The following is a 27,208-nucleotide window of genomic DNA, read 5'->3' on the forward strand; positions in this document are numbered from 1 at the left end:
CTTCTCTCAGGCACAGGCTTTGATGAAGAGGCAGCATTGCTTGGAGCAGGCAGGGAGTTTGCTCTGATGAAAACTGCCTCAGGAAAGGTGAGACTGGTGGCGTATCTGAAATGTTTAACAAAAATGAATGTTGGAACAGCTTCAGCTGCTGAGCTTAAGAGCTTTTGTCTTGCCAATGACAGACCAGGCACTTTGAAGGGTGAACCTGTGGTGGGGGAAGGACTCAGTTGTGTTTCTGCTTGTTTGACTGCATTAAGCCCATCGTACAATTTAACATTCCTGCAGTTTATAACATCTGTACATAGTTAGCCTTAGTCAGATTTTCCAACATCAAGCTGCACAAAAGCCTAATAAGACAGACCTTTATGTTTAGGAAATGTTTGCTAGCCCTCTTAGCTAAATTATCTTTAAATAATACAAAATTACAGAGTTGTTTTTATGTCTTAATGTCTGCCTTTTTTGTGCTGTCAGGACACAGCCTTTATTAGTGGTTATAGGCAGGCTGAGCTAAAAAGCTTCTGAACTGGCGTTCCTGTATTTCAGCCAGCTATGCAGTGAGTCTCGCCCTACAGTACAATGTCAGCAACTTCAGGGAGGCACAACAAGGCAGACTGGAAGAGAAGCTTCCTATAGTTTTTGAATTTATATAAGAGTTAAATTAACAGGTGTTATCAAAAATGTCAATACAAGTAATTAAGCAATCAGAGGTTTACAATACTCTCTTGTATAATAAGATGAGAATGCTAACTATGAATGTGGTTTGGGTGTGTGATTGTTTGTGCCTTTTTATTTTTTGTAGGTGTGGCACAGTGTGCTTCTCTTCTGCAATAGATAGCAGTCTAGGATAGTTGTGTGTTACACATTCCTTTGTGTAGAGACCTAAACTCACAACGCGTTTTATCTGCATATTACCCAGAGTGGATGGGTACAATGGGAACAGATGAATTTTATCCATAAGAAAGTATAAGCATTTAACTCATGACCCAGATTGGGTATGCTTAATGCATGCTACTGTTCTCTCAAATGCTACTGGAGGTAGTGGAGTTGTTTCCAAAGTGAGTCCTGGATAATCTGAGTCATAAAAATTCTTTTGCATACCACACCAGACTTTTACATATATGACTAAAAGCTCTTGTATTTGAATTGGCAGCATACACACAAACAAACTTTAGTATAAGAGCCTCAGACTAACATTTTGTAATCTTAAATTTTCTTTTAAAACCCAAACTGTTTTCAGTCTTTTTGCATGTGTTTAAATGCGTCTCCTTGTGTTTTATTTTAGATCTACTATACAGGAAAATACCAGAGTCTGGGTATAAAACAGGGTGGCCCATCAGCAGGGAAATGGGTGGAATTGCCCGTTACGAAATCTCCGAAGATTGTCCAGTTCTCAGTCGGCCACGATGGCTCTCATGCGCTGCTAGTGGCTGAAGATGGAAGTGTATTCTTCACAGGGTCTGCCAGCAAAGGGGAAGATGGAGAATCTAGTGAGATGACTGTTTTCAAACATTCACCTTGTTAAAACCGGAATGAAAGCCAACTTGGCTGAGAAGCTAAATGTGATGTCTGTTGTGTTCTTTTTTTCAGCTAAAAGTCGTAGACAGCCCAAGCCGTACAAGCCCAAGAAGATGATCAAACTGGAGACCAAGACAGCCGTGTACACAGCATGCAACAATGGCAGCAGCAGCATTGTCACCAAGGATGGAGAACTCTACATGTTTGGCAAAGATGCTATATACAGTGACAGCACCTGTGAGTTGACAGAAACGGAGCATAGATATTTAAACATTTCCTTGTCTGGTCTAATCAACGCTCTACAATAATTAAAATTTGTGTCCAAAAGAATTGCTCATTCTCTAAAATCTTTATTTTCAATATTATTTTCCTCTCTACAGGTCAGGTGACAGACCTCAAAGGTCATTTTGTAACTCAGGTTGCCATGGGTAAGGCTCACACATGTGTTCTGACCAAAAACGGTGAAGTGTGGACGTTTGGGGTGAATAACAAAGGCCAGTGTGGTAGAGACACCGGAGCCATGAGCCAGGCAGGAAAAGGTGAGAAGATGGACAAACACACACACAGACAGATAAACATAATAAAATCACTCAATTTGAGTTTTCCATTTAAGTACTGTTTTAAATTCTGATCGATCTGATGATTTTCTTTTTTTGTGGACATATCTGTTGTAGCATTTGGTGTTGAGAACATGGCCACAGCCATGGATGAGGACCTAGAGGATGAGTTGGAGGAGAAAGAAGAGAAGAGCATGATGTGCCAGCCAGGCATGCACAAGTGGAAATTGGACCAGTGCATGGTTTGCACAGTGTGTGGAGACTGCACTGGCTACGGTGCCAGTTGTGTCAGTAGTGGACGACCAGACAGAGTGCCGGGAGGGTAAGAGACTTATGTCAGGACAGCATTTGTGTTCTTAGGAACCAAAAAAAATACTCGTGACTGATGGGATCTTTTTAACTGCATTAAAAAAAAAAGTGATATGAATATCTGTTTTGTTTGTTTACTTTGAACCAGTATCTGTGGCTGTGGATCTGGAGAGTCTGGCTGCTCAGCGTGTGGCTGTTGCAAAGCCTGTGCCAGGGAGCTCGATGGTCAGGAGGCCAGGCAGAGAGGCATCTTTGACGCTGTGAAGGAGATGATTCCATTGGACCTGTTGTTAGGTATGCTAAATGATGTCTTCCAGCATATTACTTAAAGCCCAGATTTTAATCGTGTTGGCGCAGTGACAAATGCAAGGAGCTAGCCAAAGAACTGCCCATGCTATTTTGGTTCATGTGAGTGTAAAAGTGCAAAGGGAGTGGGCAATGAAATATTCAAGTAAGGATTAAAAAAAAAAAAAAAAAAAAAAAAAAGACTCCCTGCGTGCCACATATCTCGTCGTTCTGAAATTGCTCTGCCAATCACAGTGAGAAATAAAGAAACGGCATTTCCAAGAAGTCCTTGAGTCATCTGCATGGTTTACACCTGCATTTGGGAGAGCAACAGTGGCACGCAGCATTGTTAAGCTGCAGGATATAACATTTCCCGCATAAACAGGAGAACACGAAGTTACATGGACTGCTGAGAGTAGAGGTATATGTGGTTATTCTGTGGCATCCAGTCGTGGTAAATACAGAGGATGGCGGTGCATAACAGCACTACCCTCTGGTCTGGCAGTTCTAAATTAGAGGCTGCAATTCTGTCAACATAACAGAAGTGAGTACACGCCTGTGCAGTGTTGCTAAAGTATCAAACGATTCACTTTGCAGTAAATGCTTTACAGTAAGGTTGTTCTTCCTTTTTTATGAAACAAAAGGTTCAACTTTTTAGAATGATGGCTTTTCACAGCTCTTTGCACAAAATTTCTGGAAAGAAAAATCTGCTCTTCAGAGACAAATATTTTTAGCTGCTCTTTTCTAGAGTGGTTATGTTGCTCCATTTTTCTCTTTAAGACTCCCCAAAGGTGTTCTGTTGGATTCGAGTGAGGCGAGATAGTTTCTCCTCTTGTGTGGTTTTGGCAGTGTGCTTCGAATTGTTGTTATGCTGGAAGGGTTCTGGTGACTGGGTGCTATCTTGTCAGCCAGTATTTTAGTATATCCACAGGCATTTATGGTTGCCATCTATAAATGTTCTCTCCCCAAGACCTTTAGCTCTCATGCTGCCCCTTATTATCGCACTCCCACCTCACTGCTTCGCTGCTGGTCATTGCATTGACTGTTGTAGTTGTGGTCTTATTTGAGCTGAGCAGATTTATCTTGATGTCATCTGACTGAAGAATGTGTGCTCTCAATAGACATCACATTTCTTTTCTCGTTCTTTAGCAAAGTTTAATCTTGTAGATTTTTTTTTTTTTTTTTTTGCCAAATAGCAAGGAGCTTGTTGTTTTTATTTTTTCTCTACTTTGACACCATCCATAGAGCCTGGTGTTATGCAGTGTCCTCGCATTGTTCGTTTTCTCTCTTGATGACCAGAGTTACAATCCATAGTGTCTGCTCTCAGTGGATGACCACTGCTTCTTCTCATTAGTGATACTATGGCTTTGGTTTAGCTGCATTCTTCCTGTATTGTGCAGTAGCTTTATTTATTTATTTGTTTTTTAATGCTTCTGGTTACTTTTTGAGGAATAATGCAAACACAGATAAAGCCCATAAATCCCAAACTGAGAAAGATCCAATGTTCACAGGTCTATGTATTTTGATGATTATGCAGTTGGGTTTAGTGGACATCATAAGTAGGGCTGTGCGATATGACCAAAATCTCATATCCCGATATAAGACATCTATCGTCCGATGACGAAATGAATCATAAAATTTTAACATTTTCTGTAAATTCTGTAAATCTCGGGCAGCTTGACTTGCGTGAAGTGTTTCCAGCTGGGCGTCATGTGCCTGGAGTCCAGTGTTTTAACAGATGCATGAAACTATACATTTTTAGTCATAAGTTATAATGGCCGCCGTTTTCTTTGTGATTATTTATTACACGGCGTGATGCGTGGAAAAGCCTGTTCTAACATTTGAGTCTAAGGTTTATTTTTTAGCACCTGACGGCTCTTTTTTTTGCTTCTCATCCGTAAACGCTGCATACTCTTTTACGTGATTCAGTTTATTTTGAAAAGTCTCAACAGGATCTTGAGCTTTATTGTGAAAGGTTTATGTGGAAAATAAACAAGCGGACGGCGGAGCCACGCGATGGTTTTACCATCATTGTTGCTAACAACAACACATACAAACAGTCGCTTGTCCGTCCGTATTGTGGTTATATTAAATATAAGAGAAAGAGAGAACTTTAAGAAATAAATATACTGACCATCAAAACAGTGAAAAAATATTGCTGTAAACAGTTTATTTGCAACACCACGAAACAAACGATAGCGTAAAATGAAACGATAGACGTTTTTATATCGTCATCCGATATATATCGTTATATCGAACAGCCCTAATAACAAGTGTACTCAGTTTTGTTGTCCTTGTTGGTTCTACTTTAGGATCAGTATTAATAATAAAGCCGTTCCTTTTGGTTTTTAAGAGAGGAAGCACTCTGTTTGCCAACTTAGAAATAGTGCTATTTATAATTTGATATACATTTAAATAACTTGAGATTAAAGCGATTCATGTGTAGCCACTTCTGTTCTGTTCATTCTATATCCATAGTACCAAGTCTCAACCATTTTAATAAGAAGGTGATCAAAGAGTAGAAATCGGTCATAGATTAAAGTGCAGGTAAATGGGAATCCTGCTTTAATCACATTATCTCCAAATCTGTGCAAAGTATGAAATCAGATACATCGTCCATCATTAAACAACTCCCCATCTTAAAGGTCAGGGAAATGTAAAACAACTGGAGAGCTACTTGCGCTGGTTGTTGCGCCTTCATGAAAATATGCTCTTCTTTTATCCTCTATGCTCTGTCCTTCATGCAGTATATCCATCTTGGCTTAAAAACCACCTGCATTGTTTACATTTCACTTAAAGCTGCAAAGACTGACAAATCATATGCATGTTAAAATCTTAATGCATATAGATGATGTGACTGTAGCAGCTATATGTTTAGCTGTACATACCTGAGAAAGATTGTCCAGGGCTTAATGTAAGCACTGTATGCTAAGCTTATGAAGGCATGGTGCTTATGCTACATGTCATAATGTTTGTTGCATTTGCTTGAATACATTGCGCACTTGTCACTCATCCTTGGTTATAATCCTTGTGTCGTGCAGAGTCGTTGCTTCTCCATCATGTCTCTCCATCATTCATTGATGTGTGTCTTGTTTTGTTCCGCCCTGCTTTGCCTTCCCTCCTCCTCCTGCATCCTGTCTGGGCTGGCTGTATCTGCGGCCTTTTTGTTTTCAGCTGTGCCTGTCCCTCCCCCTCCAGGAGTCAACATCGAGGAGCACATTCAGATCCGCCAGGAGGAGAAACGACAAAGGATCAATCGCCGGCATAGGTTGGAGGAGGGAAGAGGTATGATTCAGAGCTAGGGGACTAACTTTAATGAAGAAGTGTTTGTTTTGGGATGTAGAAAGGACACATTTCTGTGATAGACATTTCAAATAGGAGAGACTATGGAGATGGATGTAACAAATAGGCTTAACTGTATGTCCATCCTTTTTCTTTAAAAAAAAATAAATAAATAATCAAGTTTCAGGTTACTTACAGGTGCTGTTGTGAGCTTGGGTGTCGTGCCTTGGTGACTTCCCCCTTGCTTGTGTCTCTACTTTTATTTATTTATTTAATTTTTACATTTTTTAGCATATGTGTATGGTTGTGGTGTAGTATTATCATGTGTTGTTTCCCATTTGTGAGCATTGTGCATGCATGTGAAAGTTTCTTTCTCCCCCAGGCCCCCTTGTTTTCCCCGGTCCCATTTTTATGAACCAGCGTGAGCAGGCCCTAGCCAGAATAAGACCCCTTCAGGCACTAAGGCATAAACGGGACAAGCACAAAGGTACTACGGTCTTCACTAACTCAACGGGTGCAGAGACACCCCTTTGACTTATCTCCCAATCTGGCTGTCCCGCCCACCTCCTCTCACTCTTTGAAGGCAGGACTCTTGTATCTTCACCAGGTCTCAAAGTTTTCATCCACGGAGTACGATGCAGTTAGTAAGACGAAGGTAGAAAGCTATGTCATTGCCTAACTGGATTTACCGTCACTCCCATAGCAAATAGATAAAGCTACTGCATTACAAGCAGAGACACTGGGGAGAGTAAGCTTTGACAGTTGACAAGTCTGACACATTTTAAATGTGAAACATTTCGTGGAAATGGCTTAGATGTGTCATCTTAACATTAAGCTTTGTTTGGACACTCATTGTTTGGACACTCAAGTGTTGAAATTGTTAAGACATTAATCAAATCAGTAGAATATGGCCATATATTTGTAGGGGTTTTTTGTGGGTTTTTAAACTTTTTTTTTTTTTTTTTTTTTTTTTTTTGAATAAAACATCACTTTCCTTTGGAAAAACAACTGGTGGATATGAAGATGGATCCTTGCTTCTTTTTTCCCCCCCCCTCGTCTAACCAGCATAATCCTGGAGGACAGAGAACATAATATAATGTGACTGTTAAATACCTGTTGAACCCCCCCCCCCCTTTTTTTTTTTTTTTTTTTTTTTATTAAGAAAAATGTCATTTGGCTACAAAAATGTCAAATATATCACTTTGTGTGCAGATGTAAAGCAAAAAACTATAATGATATGTGCCATCTAAAGACATAAGAAGCATAACTTGTCCCACTGGCACTAATCACTCAGTGGTTTATTAGTCTGTTTTGCTTTGATGTTTGAAGTGCATTTGTAAGTGTAGGTCATTTAGGTTGCATCTAATAAGCATTTTTCTTCATGGTTTTCACAGGCATTATGGTAGTGCCTGGTTTTGACCTCCAAACCTGCTTTCATGTGCTTAAGATGTCATTTTTAGGAGCACTCTTTTTATTCTCTAATATTAAGTGTAGTGACAATGAACTAATTTCTTAACCCCTCTAATTTTGGCACCATGAGCCAGTCAATATTTATTTTGGTCCAAAAAAAACAAGAATCCTGAATATATTCTCAGTCACTGTACTCACTGTAATGCATGGCACTCCTCTATCCCAACCTCCTCCTCTCACACACCACAGCTGTGACCTCCTGCAGGGCTCAGGGTAAACCAGACTTCCTGTTAACTCATAAGAGACAAAAAAAAAACCCTCAATTTTTTTTTCAAAACTGTTGGTAAGCTACAACAGAACTGGTTATCAAAAGCCTTTGTTATGACGGTGTGTCACTCCTTGCTATCGGGTTGTTTTTTTTTTTGTTTTGTTTTTTTTTTCCCTTTTCTCCCCCCTTTCTCCTTTCGTTTTTTTTTAAGACCTCTTTTCCCTCCAGCTCTGTTTTTTCGAGGATTGTGCAGAGGCTTCCACCTCAGCGGTCTAAAGCTGCTACTAAACTTCACTCTCTGTTCTGTGCTCAAATATGCTGACTTCAGTGTTTGCCTTATAGATGGTAGCAGTGAGCGTGGGGAGAAGGATGCTAGCAAAATTACAACCTACCCCCCGGGGGCTGTGAGATTTGACTGTGAACTGCGAGCAGTTCAGGTCAGCTGTGGTTTTCACCACTCAGGTGGGTGCTTTTCCCTCATAGCAATCACTAGGTTAGATTTACCTTGATAATTATAGAAGTTGTTTAAAGCAACTAGTAAGAGTACAGTAATCGTCATGTTGGTTTACAGTGGTGCTCATGGAGAATGGAGATGTCTACACATTTGGGTATGGTCAGCACGGGCAGCTCGGACATGGGGATGTCAACTCCAGGTATTCTTGTCAGATGACCTTGTTTTTTCTTTAATGTGATAGATGTATGTTCAAGTAAAAGTAATTATTCGTTAGCCATAGAATAGTTTCTGTAATTATCCAGGTATATTCTAGTATTATTTAAACATTAAATAATTATAGCAGAGCAGACAAATGTCATGGGTATTAAGAGGGAAAACTACATTACAATCATACATTAACTGCAGTTTTGTGGACACACAAATTCATTAAATTTTTTCCCTGCTTAGGGGCTCTCCAACTCTGGTGCAGGCTCTTCCTGGTCCGAGTGTGCAGGTGACAGCAGGCAGTAACCACACAGCTGTTCTCCTCGTGGATGGGCAGGTCTTCACATTTGGCAGCTTCTCGGTGAGTAAACAGAATCTATTGCAAAAGTAATCTTTTAAATGTAACAAATGTAACCTTTGTTTTAATCGGTCACGATTGCTTTTGCAAGTGCTGCAGATTTCTTGTGCACTTTGTTTCTGAAACTTAACACTCTCCTTGCTTTTCCAGAAAGGGCAGCTTGGTCGGCCGATCCTGGACATGCCCTACTGGAATGCCAAGCCGTCTCCTATGCCCAATATCGGTGCCAAATATGGACGAAAAGCTACATGGATCGGAGCCAGTGGGGACCAGACATTCTTGCGAATCGATGAGGCTCTTATCAACTCCCATGTCCTAGCTACTTCAGAGATCTTTGCCAGCAAACACATCATTGGCCTCGTGCCCTCCTCTGTGTCTGAGCCACCACCATTTAAATGCTTGCTTATCAACAAAATGGATGGAAGCTGCAGAACCTTCAATGACTCTGAGCAGGAGGACCTGCAAGGATTTGGCCTCTGTCTGGACCCAGTGTATGATGTTATATGGAGGTCAGTGTGAGGTCTATGCTAATATTAACCAAGGGTTAAGCTGGATTCCATCTCAACTCTTTGCTGCACTTTCATTAGTCCAGAAATATTTCTAATTCCTTGCATGTTTAATCCCTGTCATTATTTCCTCCTGCTTCTAGGTTCTTGCCAGCCACCAGAGAGATGTGGTGTTACAATGCAGTGATAGCTGATGCCAGGATGCCCTCGGCAACAGATCTGCAGGCTCGCTGTAGCATCCTTAGTCCAGAGCTTGCATTACCATCAGGATCACAAGCAACCACCACTCGCTCTCATGGAGCCCTACACATCCTTGGTAATCCTTTACACTAGGCATTTACAGTGTCAAATTGCTTATGGGCCTTATGATCTTTTTGTAATTACCTTTTATTAAATCATTGACTTAACTTCTCTGATGGGGCTTTAGCTTAGTCTATGTAGCTCCCGGGTGTTTCAAGTTTTAGCTGCTGTTCATTCAATATTATCCAATGTGATAGACTGGTTGTTAACAAGTTGGACTTAATTTTATGCTTTTATAGAAATGTTATTCTGTATATAACTGTAGGAATCCCATTAGGATGTTAAGTTGTTTTTCTGGCTTTTTGTTTTTCCTTCTTTTTTTGAGTGAACTCTTATTGTTAGTTTTTCATGGGAGACTGTAGTATCACCTTTTAATCAGTTCAAGAGAAAACTGATTTGACCTCAGTCAAACAAATGATGTGATTGCAAGAATGCTATGACCACTTCTGTTGATTGTCATTTGTTAGTAAGATGAACTATGCTGTTTTTTCCACTTAGGTTGCTTGGATACACTGGCTGCCATGCAGGAACTGAAAATGGGTGTAGCCAGCGCTGAGGAAGAAACCCAGGCCGTGATGAAGGTCTACTCTAAGGAGGACTACAGTGTTGTGAACCGCTTTGAGAGTTAGTTCTTGTTCATAAGTAATGACTGAAAGAGACAGGACTTGCACTGACTGATTGAAGGGATTAAGCAGCTGCCTAGTTTGATATATTGATGAGATCAACATCAATATATCAAACTAGGCAGCTGCTTAATCTGTAACATTCAGTGAGAAAAAATGCCATGGAAAGTAAGTGATCATCTTTGTGACCTTCATAACCTGACTGTTCCCTTATGCGATGTTGCAGGTCACGGTGGTGGTTGGGGTTACTCGGCCCACTCTGTGGAGGCCATCCGTTTTTGTGCCGACGCAGACATCCTGCTGGGTGGGCTGGGCCTGTTCGGGGGACGAGGGGAGTACACTGCCAAAATCAAGGTGTGCAGTCCCTTGAAATATTTTTACAAAAAAATGCTTTAATTGCATGGATGTGCAAGTTTTTGAAAACCATAAGTCAAAACAAGGTTATGTAGGATTTTGAAATTACTACCATAGGTGTATCTTATAGGGGTCTAAGGGTTAGTACGGGCAGTATTTTTCTTTTTTTTAAATTTATATAATATATTAATCAGTTTCTGTTGTTGTGCAGCTGTTTGAGCTTGGCCCCGATGGTGGTGACCATGAGACAGACGGTGATCTGCTGGCTGAGACTGATGTACTGGCTTATGACTGTGCTGCCAGGTATAGTTAATGTATTTGTGTGTATTTTTCGAAAGTGGTTTTAGCACTTAGTTTTGTGGCCATTTCAGTAAAGAAAATGTTGCAGAATCATTTTAAATGGCTTTAACTGATGATGATCTTATTTTTAGGGAGAAATATGCAATGATGTTTGATGAGCCGGTGCTGCTGCAGCTTGGCTGGTGGTATGTGGCGTGGGCCCGAGTGTCTGGTCCCAGCAGTGACTGCGGCTCCCATGGGCAGGCTACCATCACCACTGATGATGGGTAAAACTGATTTACAGTCACCATGATAAATCAGTAGAGCTGATGGTTTATTTTTCTATTTGTTACATTCTTTTACATTGCACATGTTTTTCCTCCCATTTAGTGTTGTCTTTCAGTTCAAAAGCTCAAAGAAGTCAAATAATGGCACAGATGTCAACGCAGGTCAGATACCTCAGCTGCTTTACAGGCAAGTACTCTCATTTTGTTAAAAGTGGTGCATGTTTTTTGGGGGGGGGGGTTGTTTTAATTTTTTTGGTGCCTGTCCAATAAATAAGCTTTATTCTCTTTTCATATTTTAACATTAGGCTTCCTTCAAATGATGGCAATGCATCTAAAGGCAAACAGCAAACCAGTGAACCAGTCCATATCCTTAAACGCTCATTTGCTCGTACAGTCTCAGTGGTGAGTACTGTCCAAGTGTCTCTCTGCAAGTTATGTAACAGGTCACTTAAAAAAAAAAAAAATTGAACAACGCTGTGTCATCTCGTTGTAGGAGTGTTTTGAGTCTTTGCTGAGTATCCTTCACTGGAGCTGGACCACCTTGGTTTTGGGTGTGGAGGAACTGCGAGGGCTGAAGGGTTTCCAGTACACCGCCACCCTGCTCGACCTTGAGAGACTGCGCTTTGTTGGCACATGCTGCCTCCGCCTGCTCAGGGTCTACATCTGTGAGATTTTTCCCATTGCAGGTAGGAACACAAAGCACTTTATCACTGACAGCATGATGACTGATAGATGGACGACGTCAAAGTCTTTCTTTGCAACAACAAAAGAGTCTTATTCAAACTGTTACTATACATTAAACAAATGATATATAGTATGTACATAGATTTATATTTATAAAACAATTAAAAAGTTAGAAGACAATCAGTGATTGTGATATTTTTGTTTCTTAAAAAGTGCATTTTAGTTAAACTGTGTCTTCTGATTACATCTCTTCTTTTCCCGTGTTTGATTTCTAGCCAGCACCAAGGCTGTGGTGGAGGAGTCAAGCAAGCTGGCAGAGTGCGTAGGAAAGACACGCAGTCTGCTGAAGAAGATCCTGTCAGAAGGCATGGACAACTGCCTGACCAAGCTGGACAATGACCCACAAGGCTACTTGTCTCAGCCTCTTACTTTGCTGGAAGCTGTGCTGCAGGAGTGCCACAACACCTTCACCGCCTGCTTCCACTCCTTCTATCCAACCCCGGCTCTGCAGTGGGCCTGCCTGTGTGATCTGCTCAACTGCCTGGACCAAGTATGATGATTTCATACAGCTTGTTGACACATTAAAAAAAAAATCTGTTAGTTTTAGATGACATTTTACTGTACTTTGATTATTCAAACCCTTTTTCTACCTAACAATGTTCAGATAATTTCAGATGAAGGCTTAAAGAGGGGGGAAAAAATCTGACCTTCATTATTTTTGCTGTATTTCAGGATATCGCTGAGGCTAATTTCCGTACATCCAGCAGCCGTCTCCTGGCAGCCGTAATGTCAGCTCTGTGTAACACATCGGTCAAGCTGACCTCCATCCTGCCCATTGCTTATGATGGGGAGGTGCTGCTGCGTTCACTGGTCAAACAAGTAAGCACAGAGAATGACTCGGCCCTTGCTCACCGCTTCCCCCTGCTGGTGGCCCATATGGAGAAGCTCAGCCATGTGAGTTGGCACTGCGTTAATGTTTAGTTGTTTATCGATACAGTCAGTGGACATGTTGAGATAACTCCATTTGATCACTATCACATTCTCATCCAAATACCTAGATGGCCTATAAAAGAAATCAAAACAATCATATTAAGTTAGTAATATTGCTTCCACCTTTTAGACGGAGGAGAACCTGATGGGCATGACCAGTTTCCGGGAAGTACTAGAGAAGATGCTGGTGATTGTGGTGCTGCCTGTGAGGAAGAGTTTGAGGAGGGAGGTTGAACTGTTCTCACCACATTTGGTCTCCAACACCTGTGGCCTGCTGGCCTCCATCGTTTCTGAGCTCACCGCCTCTGCCCTGGGCTCTGAGGTAACGTGCTCTAGTAGCCATTGACCTATGCTCCCACAAGTACGCCTGTATGTGGGGCTACTGTTTTGGCTTTAAGCTACGGTCCTTGTGTGCTCTTGCAAAGCCCCACTCGCATCACCAGAAATTTCATCTGTACATGCTTATTGTTCTGGGCTTTGACAAAGCAACCTTTTTGATCACATTGATTTGTAGTTTTCAAAGGGATTTAATTTGCATCCCAGTCACTACAGTTCAGCCAACGTTTGAAAAGAAATCTGTCACTCGTGCATTTTCTCATTCTTTTTCTTTTGTCCTGTCTTGTGCCATATTCTTCATATTCTCAAGGCTCTATTGTTGTTGAAGTAATTTCTCTCAGTGACAGACACTATGTCCTTACTGCAGCTTTAAAAAACACCCAGAGAGAGCCCAGAGCTTTTCTGTATTATCTTTACAGCATGCTGAGTCATTAGGTATGAGTGGCAGACATCTGTTGACCTCCATCTTTCAAACTCTACATTTAATTATCATCACACTCTTTTTATACTCATGTACTGCAGTCATGACTCTTTAGCTCTTGTTGCCATAGTAACGTTACTTGACAACTGCCCTCAACAACTACTTTTTTTTTTTTTTTCTTTTTTTTACCCTCTCCCCCAAAGTCTGTTGTCACGGAAACTATTTCTCCCCAGAGTACCTGGATAGGTCCCTCTGCAGCTGTGTCTGGTTCTCAGCAGTCACAGGCTGATATAAATAGTAGTTACTAATGCATACCAAGCATGAAATGGTTTTATTTCACTTTCATTTATTCTTTTCTGTGAATGCCTTTTGTATGTTTTAGCAACCTTTGAATTATTTACCTTTTCCATCCATCATTTACAGTGTTTGCTTGAACTCTGGACATTTGGAGGGTTTTGGTCATTTTACACTTTATTACGAGTATTGCTACCTAAAATTATGGATTGTGATTTTTTTATATATTTAAAAAAAAACATTTAGTGTCTTTCTATTTATCTTCGTCGTCACGTGTGTTTGGCTATATTTCTTAGTATTTCATCCTTTATTAGGTTGATGGGCTGAACTCGCTCCACTCAGTGAAAGCATCTCCGAACCGCTTCACCAAAACAAGCCAGGGCCGCAGTTGGAACACAGGCAATGGCTCGCCGGATGCCATCTGTCTGACAGTGGATAAGCCAGGCGTTGTGCTTGTGGGTGTCTGCGTATATGGAGGAGGGGGCATCCATGAGTATGAGCTAGAGGTGCTGGCTGATGATGTAAGTGACTGAAGATTTTTTGCTTTTTTTTATTTGTTTTGTGGTGCTGCTGAACTAGTTTCCAGTCAGTTGAATTATTTATTCTTGTGAATCTCTTTGTTCCCTCGACCTTCAGGCGCAGACAGAGCACCCAGGGGACTCTGCCCATTCTCACAGGTGGACATCTCTGGAGCTGGTGAAGGGCACATACAGCACTGACGATTCCCCTAGTGATATTGCTGAAATTCGCTTGGATAAGGCTGTGCCACTTAAGGTACATAAGCGGTATACGACCTGGTACATAAATGTGTTTGGCCCTAGTAACAAATTTCCTCTTTGTGACTGCTCTGTAGGGGGTGAATTTTTTTTTTAATATATATTGATCTGTTTAATTTATGGTTAGCTTTAATATAATGTAATGTTTCCGAGGCTAAGTCATTAAACTAGACCTCTCAGCTGTGTTTCTGTCGTTAGTGCCTTTATGAGTGTTTTTAAGGCAGATATCTGACAGATAATATGGCTTGTGGTGCAGCTAATTGTATTTGAAACATTAGGGTGATACGCCCTTATACTCTAAAGAAGGCCTTTAGCTTGCCAAGCTAGCTGATAAATTGGCACTATATGCTCAAAAAAGAGATAAAGAGGTGTCAACGTGCAAAGTGCCAAACTCAAGAATTTAAAATGACAGTACAGATTTTTATGTACAGTCTATAGTTAAAAAGCAAATATTTATTTAATAAATTTACCGTGTTGCAGGAGGGGGTGAAGTATGCAGTGCGATTACGGAACTACGGTAGCCGGACGGCTAATGGGGACGGAGGGATGACCACAGTGCAGTGCTCCGATGGTGTGTCCTTCACCTTCAGCACCTGCAGCTTGAGTAGCAATGGGACCAACCAGACCAGAGGACAGATCCCACAGATTCTCTATTACAGGTATGCATAAAGCTAGCATCTTGTAATTGCTTGTATCAAAAGTTGTTTTTGTTTGTTTTCTGACTTAAGTGTCTCATTGTTGAAGGAGTGAGTATGATGGGGACCTCCAGTCTCAGCTGCTGAGCAAAGCCAATGAGGAAGACAAAAACTGTAGCAGAGCTCTGTCTGTGGTCAGTGCTGTGGTTAGAGCTGCAAAGGATCTCCTTCACAGGGCATTTGCTGTTGATGGTAAGCATAGCAAATTTTACACAGCTATTACAAAAACATTGGTTGCTTGTATTTCGGCCTTTCTTCATTTTGTCCTTTCTTGTCTCCAGTGGATGATATTCCTGAGCTTTTAAGCTCTTCTAGCCTGTTCTCTATGCTCCTGCCCCTCATCCTGGCCTACATAGGCCCCGTGGCTGCATCTGTACCAAAGGTATTAGTTCACACTCAGATGGTTTACCTGTCTTCTTAAAATACCACATTTCTCTCTGGTGTAGCACTGCGGCTAACTGCTTGTTCTTTCACATCCAGGCTGCTGTTGAGGTGTTTGGTTTGGTTCAAGAGCTGCTACCCGCTGTCTCTGCCCTGAACCAAAAATACGCCCCACCCACCTTTAACCCAAACCAATCCACAGACAGCACTACTGGCAACCAGCCTGAACAGGGCCTCTCCGCTTGTACCACCTCTAACCATTATGCAGTAATTGAGAGTGACCACCCTTACAAACAAGCTGGGGTCACTCAGTACAGGGTAAGGCATCTCTTGCCATGCTTACTGGTTTTAAAATGTGTTAAGAGAAAATTCTAGAATTTTAAGTTGCAACTGATTTCCCTTGTGCTTCACCATGCTTCAGGTATCATTCCCGGACTGCGTCCGCTGGACCACGATTGAGTTTGATCCACAGTGTGGCACTGCACAACCAGAGGATGTCCTGCGTCTGCTAATCCCAAGCCGAACACTCCACTTGTCTAACCTAAGTGCCAAACCCTTGATCCACGACACCATCAACACCTGGACTGAGCTCAAAAAGTTCTCAGGCTCAACAGGCTGGCCAACCACTGTCCTCGTGCTGCCAGGTGAAAACAAACAAGCAGACCAACCCCAACAAAACAGCAGGATAGCAAGTTGACATTTATTGGACAATAAGCTACAACAGTGTTATTGAATCCCAATAAACTCCAATGTTTCTAAACCAAGAGGCTTAGAAAAGCCAATATACACTAGTGGAGTCAATGGGGAAACTCTGAACTAAACTGATGACCACCGCATTTTGGTTAACCTTAGGGTGTAATACAGAAATGTACAATAGGCACAGATGTTTATATAACATATAAATAGTGTTATTATTTATATTACAATTATTAGTACCTTTTGGTAGACACAACCTTTGACAGCTTTTGTTTTCTAATCTTATTTCATTTTAACATATTTAAAGCAAGTTTGGCTGATGAATGATGTAAAAAATTTTAACTGGTCAGATTGTATATGACCAATATTTTTTTTCATTTAACAAAACTAAAGCAATCAGTTATGAACATTATTGAATTAGTAACAAAAGTTATGCATCTGTCCTTTATGACTGGCATAATATTTCATCGCCAGTGACCTTTGTTCAAAACTCATGTGGTGTATCAGCCTCTGCGCTACAGTGGTATTATTCTTTGCAGGATTATTATATTTCTGCCATAAGTCTTTAGTGGTTAATGAACTTCCTCAAGGCAGCGGAGTGAAATGTTGCCCTGGATCGTGCGTTACTTTCGACAGAAGGGAACTCCGGGCTGGAAGACGCCTAAAAAAACTTGTATACCACGGCGTCCACAGAGGCAGAGACGATGCATATTCTGTAGGAGGACCAGTATTCTTTGTTTACTGTGAGAGAGCTAGCAGCATTTTTAATGAAATCTGTTGTATACTTAAGTATGAGCTCTGATTGAGTAGTGACAACATTCTTAATCCAACATATGTTCATGCAAGCCAGCTGCAGCTCGTTGATGATAATTGTTGGCATCCTTTGTGTACTTTATTCTACTTAATGATGCTTCACTGAGCCACCTGCCGCAGCAGGCAGCCATTAGTTTACAAATTATTGTTTTTACAGAGCTCTGCCTAACTGTCTCATGTTAGATGCATTACTGTGTATTTCTGCTCTATCTGTTTCCAGGAAATGAAGTGCTCTTTTCACTTGAAACAGCCTCAGATTATGTGAAAGATGAGAAAGCCTGCTTCTACGGCTTTAAGTGTGTGGCTGTGGGATATGAATTCAACCCCGGTCCTGATGAGGTACAGATGCTCTTCAGTGAATTGTGCCACCCACCCTGAGCCTGTAGTTTTACAGCACTTTGTATGTCCTCTGTTAAAAAGTAATAAATACCTTTCTGACAGATGTTTTGTAAATTTCAGGGTATTATCCAACTGGAGAAGGAGTTGGCCTACCTGGGTAGTGTGTGTGCTGCGGCTCTAATGAAGAAAGACTTGGCCCTTCCTATAGGTACAGAAAAAAGTAAAATCAGTGCATTTGAGGCAGCCTTTTGCATAACTCGTATAATCATGATTTCATTTTTTGTAGGCAATGAGTTGGAGGAAGATCTTGAGATTCTTGAGGAAGCCTCTCTTCAGGTATATTGTCTTTTAAGTTAAACCTTCCCTGATAATTTAAGTTAAAAAAAAAAAAAAGAAGAAGAAGCTATCTCTACTAAGCACTTAACTTTCGAAACTTTGTTGCCACTCAGGTGTGTAAGGCCCACTCAGGGATCCTTGGGAAGGGTCTGGCCTTGTCTCACTCTCCCACCATCCTGGAGGCCCTTGAGGGGAATCTACCCTTGCACATCCAAACCAATGAGCACTCCTTCCTTGAGGACTTCATCACCTGTGTGCAGAATTCAAGTGGGGGACGTCTGGCTAGGTATGTTTCCATCCTTGGACGAGAAAGCAAAATTCAAAATGAATGAAAATTACCTCAGAAGAAAATTATTCATATTGAATTTCAATTCTTTGAGATAAATAATACTTGGGCTGTTACTACATATTCGTTCCCTCTTTGTTTGACCAATGCAGATGGCTACAGCCAGACTCTTACGCAGATCCTCAGAAGACATCCCTGATTCTGAACAAAGATGATATACGCTGTGGGTGGCCAACCACTGTGGTGGTTCAGACCAAAGACCAGTATGGGGATGTGGTGCATGTTCCTAACATGAAGGTCAGGAAAACTCTCTTAAAAGAAAAAAAAGAAACAATTATGTAATTGTGTCTCAAGTGCCAAACCTGCAAAAGTAGTTTACTGAATTTGTCAGTCACTGTGTTTGTTTTGTTTGTAGGTGGAGGTGAAGGCCGTACCTGTTTCACAGAAAAAGTCAGTGCAACCAGAAAATGTGAAGAAGTTGCAGCGACTACCTGGAAGCTGTTCCCCTTCTTCCTCTGGACCCGACCTAACCTTTGGAGGTTTGCCAGTGCCCAAGTTGGAAGCCACCTATGAGCCCATGATTGTGAAAGAGGCTCGGTACATTGCTATTACCATGATGAAGGTCAGCATCGTGTAACTGGGGCACCACTCGCTACCTCACCTGTGTATATTAGCCTGTTGCAGATTCTGTAGCTCAAGTTGGAGCTGGGTGGTTAGATTCTGAAATACAACATTTAACATTTGGTAACATTAAATAATAATTATTTTAAAAACAGAGCTTCGATTGAAATAGCTAAAGAAGATTATAACAATATACTGGGAAATTTAAAAAAAATCTGAATACACCTGCCAGTGAGTACAGATGTAAGCTGAAAAAAAGAAAAAACGTTCCACATAAATGTGTATAAATGGATGCGTATGGCCTGTAGCTTGAAGACTGTAAAAGCTCCATGTTATTCTAATCCATTTACTGTGTATGAGAATGAGAGAAGGGTGTTACAGGGCTTAGAAATTCTTCCACCAAGTGGTTCAGATTAGAGTAGCATTGACAGACTTTTACTGAAGGACGGCTTCTGTGTATCTGAGGAGGATAAAAAAAAGTCAAAAATGAATGGCTTACCTTGGGAGTGACAGCCTTTTAGTTTGCTATATAAAACATTCAAAAAGGCAGTTGTGCGTTTTTGTTGCATGGTAGTAATGGAAAAAAGTGCTCCTTTGCCATCAATCAGAGGCTAGTCACAAGGCTGGTGTTCATGCTCTCCAGCTTATGATGTACTTAAATGGAAAGCCTGTTTCAGTAGCCCAGTTATGTCACTTTGAAGAAAGCTAAAGTCAAGCTCACGGACAACTACAGAAGCTGAATTAAAATTACAGTGTGCTACTTTTTCTTTCAGTTGTTGTAGCGTAATCCATTAATGAATATCTGATTGGTGCCTGTCTTTCAATTAACCAAACAGCAGTTACACTAAGTGTAAAGAGGGGAAAAAGGCAAATTGTTGAACCCATCATGAGTTTGTATCATAGATGGGGAATGTGACTTGACTTAAAAAAAAAAAAAAAAAAAAAAAAGAGGGGGGGAAACTAGTGTATTTGCTGTTGCTCTTACGTTACATCTGTGTCTGTTTTAGGCATATGAAAACTACTCCTTTGAAGAGCTGCGCTTTGCTTCCCCCACCCCAAAGAGGTAAGACGGTGCAGAAAAATGAACAGACTTTCCTAGGAGACGCAGTCTACTTATTGTTCATTGCCCACACAGACCCAGCGAGAATATGCTCATCCGTGCCAACACTGATGGAACCTACAGTGCCAATTGGACTCCAGGAGCAGTCGGCCTCTATACGATCCACGTCACCATCGATGGCATTGAAATAGGTAATTCAGTCTAAACGCGCGTTCAAAAAGCTGGTGCGTTCTCTTAAGTCTTTCCCCATAGAAGCATGAAATTTATGTGGAGGCAATAAATTTCTTGTGAATTTACAAAGTCGAGTTGTAAATCCTTTTTAAATCATTTAGATGCTGGTTTGGAGGTAGAAGTCAAAGACCCTCCCAAAGGCATGATACCACCTGGGACTCAGATGGTCAAGCCAAAAGCTGAGCCTCAGCCTAGCAAGGTGAGTTTTTCTTTCAGTTGACCAACTAGGACATGAACATGAACAAACACGCTGAACATTACCATGCCTGCAGTCATCCGGCAAATGCAACTCAACAGAGATGGCAACAGGATTTCCTGCCAGCACCAAATTCTAACGGATTGAACCAGCTGCTTTATGCAGTATGTTGATATCAGTTTCATCAGAAACACAGAGATCCTTTTTGACCTTTTGAAAAGTTTTTCTTTCTTTTTTTTTTTTTTTTTGTTTTGTTAGTATTTCAGTTCATACTGAGAATTGTATATCACCTCTGTGTAGCTTTTGGCTGTTTGCGCCTCCTCGTTTGGTTTGCTCTGCTGACTAACGATTTGCTGGTTCATAGGAAGCAATGAACCTCAGTCCAGTCCACGATATTTTGGTCACAAAGTAAACGAGCAAATAAATCCAACTCTTTTATAATGCCACGGTAGATTTCGGTGTGATGTCCTTTCTTTTGTGATGCCTCTAACTAGATGAAGGCAAACATTAAGTCTGAGCACTGTGAGTCTGGTTGTTAGGTTCTATCGTGCATGTATACAGACTGTGTACGTTGACGAGTACTTAATATGGTGTAGGAACTGGAAATTGCTTCAGATGCAGAAATTGCATCTACCTGATGTTATGCACGTTGGGGTCATCATCATTTTGTGGCCTTTTGAGTTTTGAAATCCATAATGGGGGAAACAAGCAACAATGTGTGCCTTTTTCAATCACTTGTGTATACTCCTTTTGGACATGTTTTAAAAGTTTTGTTTTGATTTTTTTCTTCATGCATCAGTGTAGATAACACACAACAAACTTCATAACAGGTGCTAATGAAATGAAGCTCCTTAAGATTGGTCATCTTTTGCTGTGTGTATGCTTGTACTTGGAAGCAGGCTTTGTCTGGATTAAAGCATGCGATCTATCACTGTCAACTGCTTTCTCCTTTTTCTTTTCCTACTGCTCTTGTTGACTTTATTTTTCTCCTTTCTGTTCTTTACCCCTGCCGCTCACGGTCTCCATCTCCCCTCTGCTTCTCTCAGGTCCGCAAATTTGTATCCAAGGACAGCGCAGGCCTGCGTGTGCGTAGTCACCCCTCCCTGCAGAGTGAACAGATAGGCATAGTGCATGTCAATGGCACCATCACTTTCATTGACGAGGTAATTGACTTTAGACCAGGCAGAAGACATAGTATTCTATGTGGGACACCAGGGTCCACTTTTGTTCTGTTTCTGTGTTTCTTCTTGTTTGAATCAATAAGAGCCGACTCAGAATTATTGTAAAATCTAGAGGTTTTTTTCTAGATTAAAGTAATTTTGAGTCTTTTTACATGATTTCTGTAGTTTCTTTGTAATTACCTCTTTCAATAATGATTACTACTTCATAAATTTGTTGCTCTTTATGTTGCTTATTGCTCTTGCAAGGCACTCTGAGGCTCCATAAACAGCTTGAACACCATCCTCATGAATCCAAATGAGACGATGAATTCTTAAATTACTACGCACTTTATAACTGCAATGTAATGTGGCATGTATTGACTGTATTTGTCAGCCCTGCACAATATCTGCTCTCATCTTTTGTCGTTAGTACCGGAAACATTCATGTAATGTTTCACCTGCATCCTGCTTCACCATGAGCGTGGCGTTATCTAATTACTTTGGGCAGCCTCAGAGATGCCGTGCGTATGTATGAGGGCACTCCCCTCCTACTTCCCTAGTAACAGGATGGCATGCCTTTGCTCTACTCTGTTGCTTGTTTTCCCTTAGATCCACAATGATGATGGTGTGTGGCTCAGGCTCAATGATGAAACTGTAAAGAAGTATGTTCCCAACATGAATGGGTACACTGAAGCCTGGTGCCTCTCTTTTAACCAGCACCTGGGCAGGAGCCTACTGGTCCCAGCCGACGTAAGTAGAAGGCGGCCTGCTGAGTAGCCTGTCTCCGTTTACGATTAGAGGCTCCTGCACTGTTTATTTTGGGGAAGAGCTCATCTGTGTTGTTTAATGATAACGGCTTTTCAAGGACTTACCTGGGTTTGTCGTTGAAGCATGGTAAATCATCAGAGTATTTTATCAGAGTGTACCTGCTGGGGTGTTTCTTGTGCATGGAATATCTCGGTATGAAACTTTGACTAACACACTGTGCAAAGGAACAGCAGCTGGAGTGTGCATGCATTAACTCACGTTTGAAGGCAAAAGGTTTACTGTTACATGACCATCATGTGTTTAGCTGTGGACTCTTGGCTCACGTGGTGAGGCGGTATATGTTTAGTGCATTAAAGTAAACCCCAATGCAGGGCCTGTCAGACAAGGAAAAATGTAGTGAACGAGCACTTGTGTGCTGTTTGCCTTTGCTTATTCTGCACTGTTGAGTCTTCATTTACTCATCGCTTCTCACTCACAGTTCATAAAGAGTTGCTCACTGCAGCATGTGATGGCAAGGAGTTCCCCCCCCACACATTTTGCTCCATGCCGCAAAAACCACCCTAAAAGTGCCACTGACTCAAATGGGTCATTCAACTGGGTATAATTCAAGAAATTGATGCAGTTTTAAATGGGAATGTATCCAAAGATGGTGGTTTTCTGTCATGAAGCAGTCACTGGCCTGTGAAAGGTTTGAGTGGATAATTGTACCTCTACTTCTCTGTAACTCCACCTCTGCATTGGGATGCAGTGCTAGGAGGCTTCCATGTCTGGTCTCTGTCTGAACAGCATGACACACTACATCATCCAAATGGGGAATTTTTTTGGAAGTTTCTTCTCTATATGTCTTTATTTTTACATTTTTTAAGTCATTTGGTCATGGATTTGGACATGATTGCAATAAGGTGTTGGGAGTGAATTTTCAGTGCCCCTGCAACATTTTTTTTTTTTCTTTGTATGTTTTGTTTTGTTACTGCTTTTAATTCTGCACTCATTGGCTTATTTCAGTGCTCCACAACTAACTGGCCTGTCTGAATCTGTCTTCCTAACTTGACTTATCCTGGAAAATCCACAAGAGCCAAGAGCTTTTTTTTTTTTTTTTTCTTCCAAAAAAATACACTAGAACCTCCCCTTTCCCGTTTTTCTCTCCTTTCTTGAGTCGTCTACTGTTTCTTGACTGTTTTACAATTTGTTGCTCAGAATGTCTTTAATGCTAGCCAAGGAGTCAGGGATATCGGCTTTTTGTCATGGACCCCCTTAACTATATTCCCACCACAGGTGAGTTGTGTGAAGGAGGGAACATAGTTTGACTGCCCCATAGCCTATCGCCTGTTTCTTTTCTTGTATCCTCGAACACCTTGTGACTTTGTAGTTGTCCCACAGTGTGAATTTGAGGTATAAGAGGTCAAACTGTATTTGCATGGTTGTCTGTACCGTGATAATACATCATATTGGTGGCTACTGAAGACTCTGCAGTGATCACATTTAGGATTAATAGTAATTGTTTGTATTAAAGCTTGTATGTTGCATGGAGATGAAGATAATAATGTTCAGACTGTTGCATGAGGTCTTGTTTGAAAGGCTTGCCATATCTAGTCCTGTTTCTGTGTGTGCCATAGCATGCCCCCCTTTAACTGAAAATGAGAGCATTTTATTTAAGTTGTTGGTTGTTTTTAACTGGATTACTAAAATGCTAAAGTGAGTGTTTGTCAATTCTTTGTGGGTGAACAGTGTATTTTTAATATCAGGGGCAAATTGCTGTATGATTTTACTGTGACGACGGATACACTTACTTCCTTTCCAGTTTTGTGCCAAGCTCAGCTGGCTGGCTGCTGTGTGCAGCTTCATAGTTAGTGAACGGATAAGTGAGTTGCATCGGTTTTGTCACTGAACCGTTGGTTTAAAAAAAAGCAAATATGCTATTTGAGACCTTAAAGATGGCACTTAATACACGTAAAGAGGGCTGAACTGCATGGTTTTTACAGCATTTCCCTGTGAGGCTGCTAAGTGCTTTTCACCTTCACATTTCTGGGCTTTGTAGTCTGAGCCCTGTGCTGGTCTTGAACATTTTTGCAGCCTATTTTATTGATGTGCACTGACTCTAATCCATGCTCTTAACTCTTGCAGGAGGTCAGGGGCCAGTTGGAGGAGAACATAAAGGAGGTGAGCAGCTGCCCTTCCCACGAGGCCCCCATTCGGGTGCAGAACAGAGCAGGGCAGGGCGGCGGTCCGGGGCTTTATAAGGTAGTGAAGACCGGCCCCTCTGGTCACAACATCAGAAGCTGCCCAAACCTTAGGGGTATCCCCATTGGAATGTTAGTTCTTGGCAACAAGGTCAAGGCCATAGGCGAGGTACGCACTCACCCCAAATAATCAAATGTGTTTTCTGTGGCTGGAGCTCAATTATTCAGACTGCTTGGATCAAGCTATACTGATTTTTAGTAGATTTTGGCCTTCAAATGTAATCTCTCTTTCAAAGGGGAATACATGAGCTGCTTCTGGGTGTGTGTGTGTTCTCTATCTTTCTACCCATTGCTGTGGCAGCAACAATTTTCTGCTTGATTGACTAATTCCAGTTTGTCTATGAATCCACTGCAGTTTCAGGGTGTCACATTCAGCTGGCTTGAGGTCTCTCAGTGGAAGCCTAATCACAAAATGCTGGAGCCTTTCTGTGCCTTGACTGTACCTTTCCTGCTCTTGTAATGATTTTTGTCAATATAAGAACCTAAGTTATTTCTTGCCTGGCGATGTGGAGCCTCTCCTCTTTTGGTTATGACCTGTCATTGGCTGCGGTGGTGGTGTGTCATGCTGTTCAGTAGTTTCCTGCGCCTCTACTAGTGTGTGTGGATCTGGGAGATGCTGCCTGCACATACTAATACTTTCATCTGTTTGTGTGTTTTCTGATTTGTTTTTTGAATTTCCAAAATGATAATATTTCAGGGAGTTGAGAAAACACAGCTTCATGCATTTACCTTTCAATAAACTAGCCCTTAGAGTAAGTTTTGTTTTTATTTATTTATTTATTTATTTATTTTTTTAATTTCAGCTCATCAGTTTTGTCTAGCTGTGTCTGCTAATACACCAAATTAATTTATTGTGATCTGCTGCTCTATATTCTGTATGTGTCAATCAGATGGGATGAATACTTGCATGTCAGTGATCTTGCGTAGAACCTTTTGTATGTGGTGGATACGGTGGATGTAGGGTGGGTGAATAAGAAAATTGACTGTAGCTGATTTTGAAAGTGGATTCACATGTGCTGTTTGTGCGTGTGTGTGTGTATGTATGAGCATGGATAAATAGTGTTGCTTATGTATCAGGTGGTCAACTCAGAGGGAACCTGGGTACAGCTGGATAAGAACAGTGTAGTGGAGTTCTGTGAGAGTGATGAAGGAGAGGCCTGGTCACTGGCCAGAGACCGTGGTGGAAACCAATACCTTCGCCACGATGATGGTAGGTGGCGTGGCTGATTAAATGGTTTCTAACCCAGATTTAAGCCCTCCTAATGCCAGATTATGATGAAACAATGTTATTAAATTGACTTTTTCAGAGCAAGCATTGCTTGAGCATGGGAACCAGACCCCGCCACCCAGCCCTTTCTCTGTGCAGGCCTTCAATAGAGCCTCAACTTCAAATGGAGCTCAGGGCTTTGACTATGGCATCTCCAACAACAAAGGTAAGGTCAGCTTGGAGTAGAGTTACCTTTACAAAAATGCATCATGTGCAGATCACCTTTCCAAGATATAAATTCTCTTTGCTTCCTTTTCTTGTTTATCTTGTACTTTATTGTAACAAAGGCATCAGGACTTTTAGTTGCTCTTCTCACTAAAATCCTTTCAAATAAACCATTACTCACCAAACGCCACTCTTTGCGTATAAAAATGAAACAATTTAATTCATTTTTGCTATGCAGATATGTTGCTTTATCAAATTTAATTTGTTTATAACGTCAAAAAAAGCCGAAATTTGCAGTCACAGTGTATACTAGTATCAGACCTTAGTTTCAGTGATGCAGTTGGAGTCGGTCGGTCTTTTCAAATCACGGGCGCCATCTTTCATCTCTTTTTGTTGTGCATGCTTTTTATTGTGTCTACCTTTTGTTATTTCATGCCTGATATTTCTGCATTGTCAGGCATAAATTTGCTTGCATGGGCCAGTCAGTGTGCCCCTGGTCATTTGGGCTACTAGGGGCTTTGTTTTCAATGTTTGTTTGCAATGTTTTCTACAATATATTGCCAAATACTGCAAACATCACCCAATTAAAGTCAGTGTTTCTGCTACCAAAGTAGCAGGGTTTTTTTTTTCAAATGGCTTTGCTCTTTCACAAAAAGGAGGTTGCCCTGTTAGGATTCTTAGTCATGCTAATCATGGAACTCTGGTTATGTTATGCACAATGATTGAAGTTGAAGGTTGTTTTACTTGTCTAGATGTCAGATGCAATAAATCTGCAACTCTAATGCTCCTGCATAATACCTTTGCTATGCAGATTGTAAACACATTGTCAAGCTTTCTTCTCTAAATGTCTGTTGGCAAGGAGTGCCTATAGATTACCGTTATACTTGGATGAAGTTAAGACTGCTTGTAATGTGGAGAAATGGATGTAGTTGCATCCTTTTAACAGGGGCTTGGGTAATCAATGGTAGTTTGTCGTGAATGTTTGTATTTACCTTGACCTGAAAAATCCTTCCCATTTACACAAGGTACATAGTCAACCAACCTGTAGAAGCGGTGTTAAATCTGTAATTCAATACAGATTATAAAAATAATAAAGTGGCGCTGAAAATATTTACTGAAACATAGAAAATGTGCGTGGAAATGCACGTCTAGAATAAATACTCAACTAATACAAGCATGTCCACCTCGATTTTACAACTGAGTTGAAAGCCCCCACTGAGCCATCTAATGGAAAGTCTGAATCACTAGCCACCTCTGGGTTTGAGTTTTCATGCTGTGAGGCGGCATTGTGAGTGGGCTCTGAGTGTGCAGGACAGAGAAACCTTCAAAAAAGAAATGGTGTGCTGATGGTTATCAGCCCTCACTTTACAGTGTATTTTATAGACATTTACAAAAAAACCTCTGGGAATGTGTATCGACCAAGTTGTGCAGCTTGGTGCGCAGTGAAACCTTTCACTAAGGA

General features: G+C 41.1%; 1 protein-coding gene across 1 annotated transcript in view; it reads left to right on the top strand.

Moving 5' to 3' along the window:
* mycbp2 (MYC binding protein 2) overlaps positions 1-27,208 on the top strand; it is a 60,243-nt gene that overhangs the window by 16,732 nt on the left and 16,303 nt on the right. Inside the window, 44 exon segments of the mRNA XM_040005834.1 lie at positions 11-87; positions 1,283-1,487; positions 1,588-1,752; positions 1,896-2,054; positions 2,190-2,394; positions 2,530-2,675; positions 5,841-5,951; positions 6,331-6,435; positions 7,969-8,088; positions 8,198-8,279; positions 8,528-8,645; positions 8,793-9,151; positions 9,292-9,464; positions 9,947-10,072; positions 10,298-10,425; positions 10,637-10,728; positions 10,857-10,991; positions 11,095-11,178; positions 11,297-11,393; positions 11,485-11,677; positions 11,951-12,225; positions 12,408-12,629; positions 12,796-12,987; positions 14,031-14,237; positions 14,353-14,490; positions 14,973-15,151; positions 15,237-15,379; positions 15,469-15,569; positions 15,668-15,886; positions 15,990-16,212; positions 17,298-17,416; positions 17,537-17,624; positions 17,703-17,752; positions 17,866-18,038; positions 18,191-18,335; positions 18,454-18,660; positions 19,667-19,722; positions 19,795-19,910; positions 20,052-20,149; positions 21,193-21,309; positions 21,916-22,056; positions 24,199-24,423; positions 25,392-25,524; positions 25,622-25,747. Of these exon segments, the coding sequence (XP_039861768.1) occupies positions 11-87; positions 1,283-1,487; positions 1,588-1,752; positions 1,896-2,054; positions 2,190-2,394; positions 2,530-2,675; positions 5,841-5,951; positions 6,331-6,435; positions 7,969-8,088; positions 8,198-8,279; positions 8,528-8,645; positions 8,793-9,151; positions 9,292-9,464; positions 9,947-10,072; positions 10,298-10,425; positions 10,637-10,728; positions 10,857-10,991; positions 11,095-11,178; positions 11,297-11,393; positions 11,485-11,677; positions 11,951-12,225; positions 12,408-12,629; positions 12,796-12,987; positions 14,031-14,237; positions 14,353-14,490; positions 14,973-15,151; positions 15,237-15,379; positions 15,469-15,569; positions 15,668-15,886; positions 15,990-16,212; positions 17,298-17,416; positions 17,537-17,624; positions 17,703-17,752; positions 17,866-18,038; positions 18,191-18,335; positions 18,454-18,660; positions 19,667-19,722; positions 19,795-19,910; positions 20,052-20,149; positions 21,193-21,309; positions 21,916-22,056; positions 24,199-24,423; positions 25,392-25,524; positions 25,622-25,747 (6,573 nt within the window).

The sequence above is a fragment of the Simochromis diagramma genome, unplaced genomic scaffold, assembly GCF_900408965.1.
Source record: "Simochromis diagramma unplaced genomic scaffold, fSimDia1.1 OVJJ01000501.1, whole genome shotgun sequence".
In the NCBI taxonomy this organism is placed as follows: domain Eukaryota; kingdom Metazoa; phylum Chordata; class Actinopteri; order Cichliformes; family Cichlidae; genus Simochromis; species Simochromis diagramma.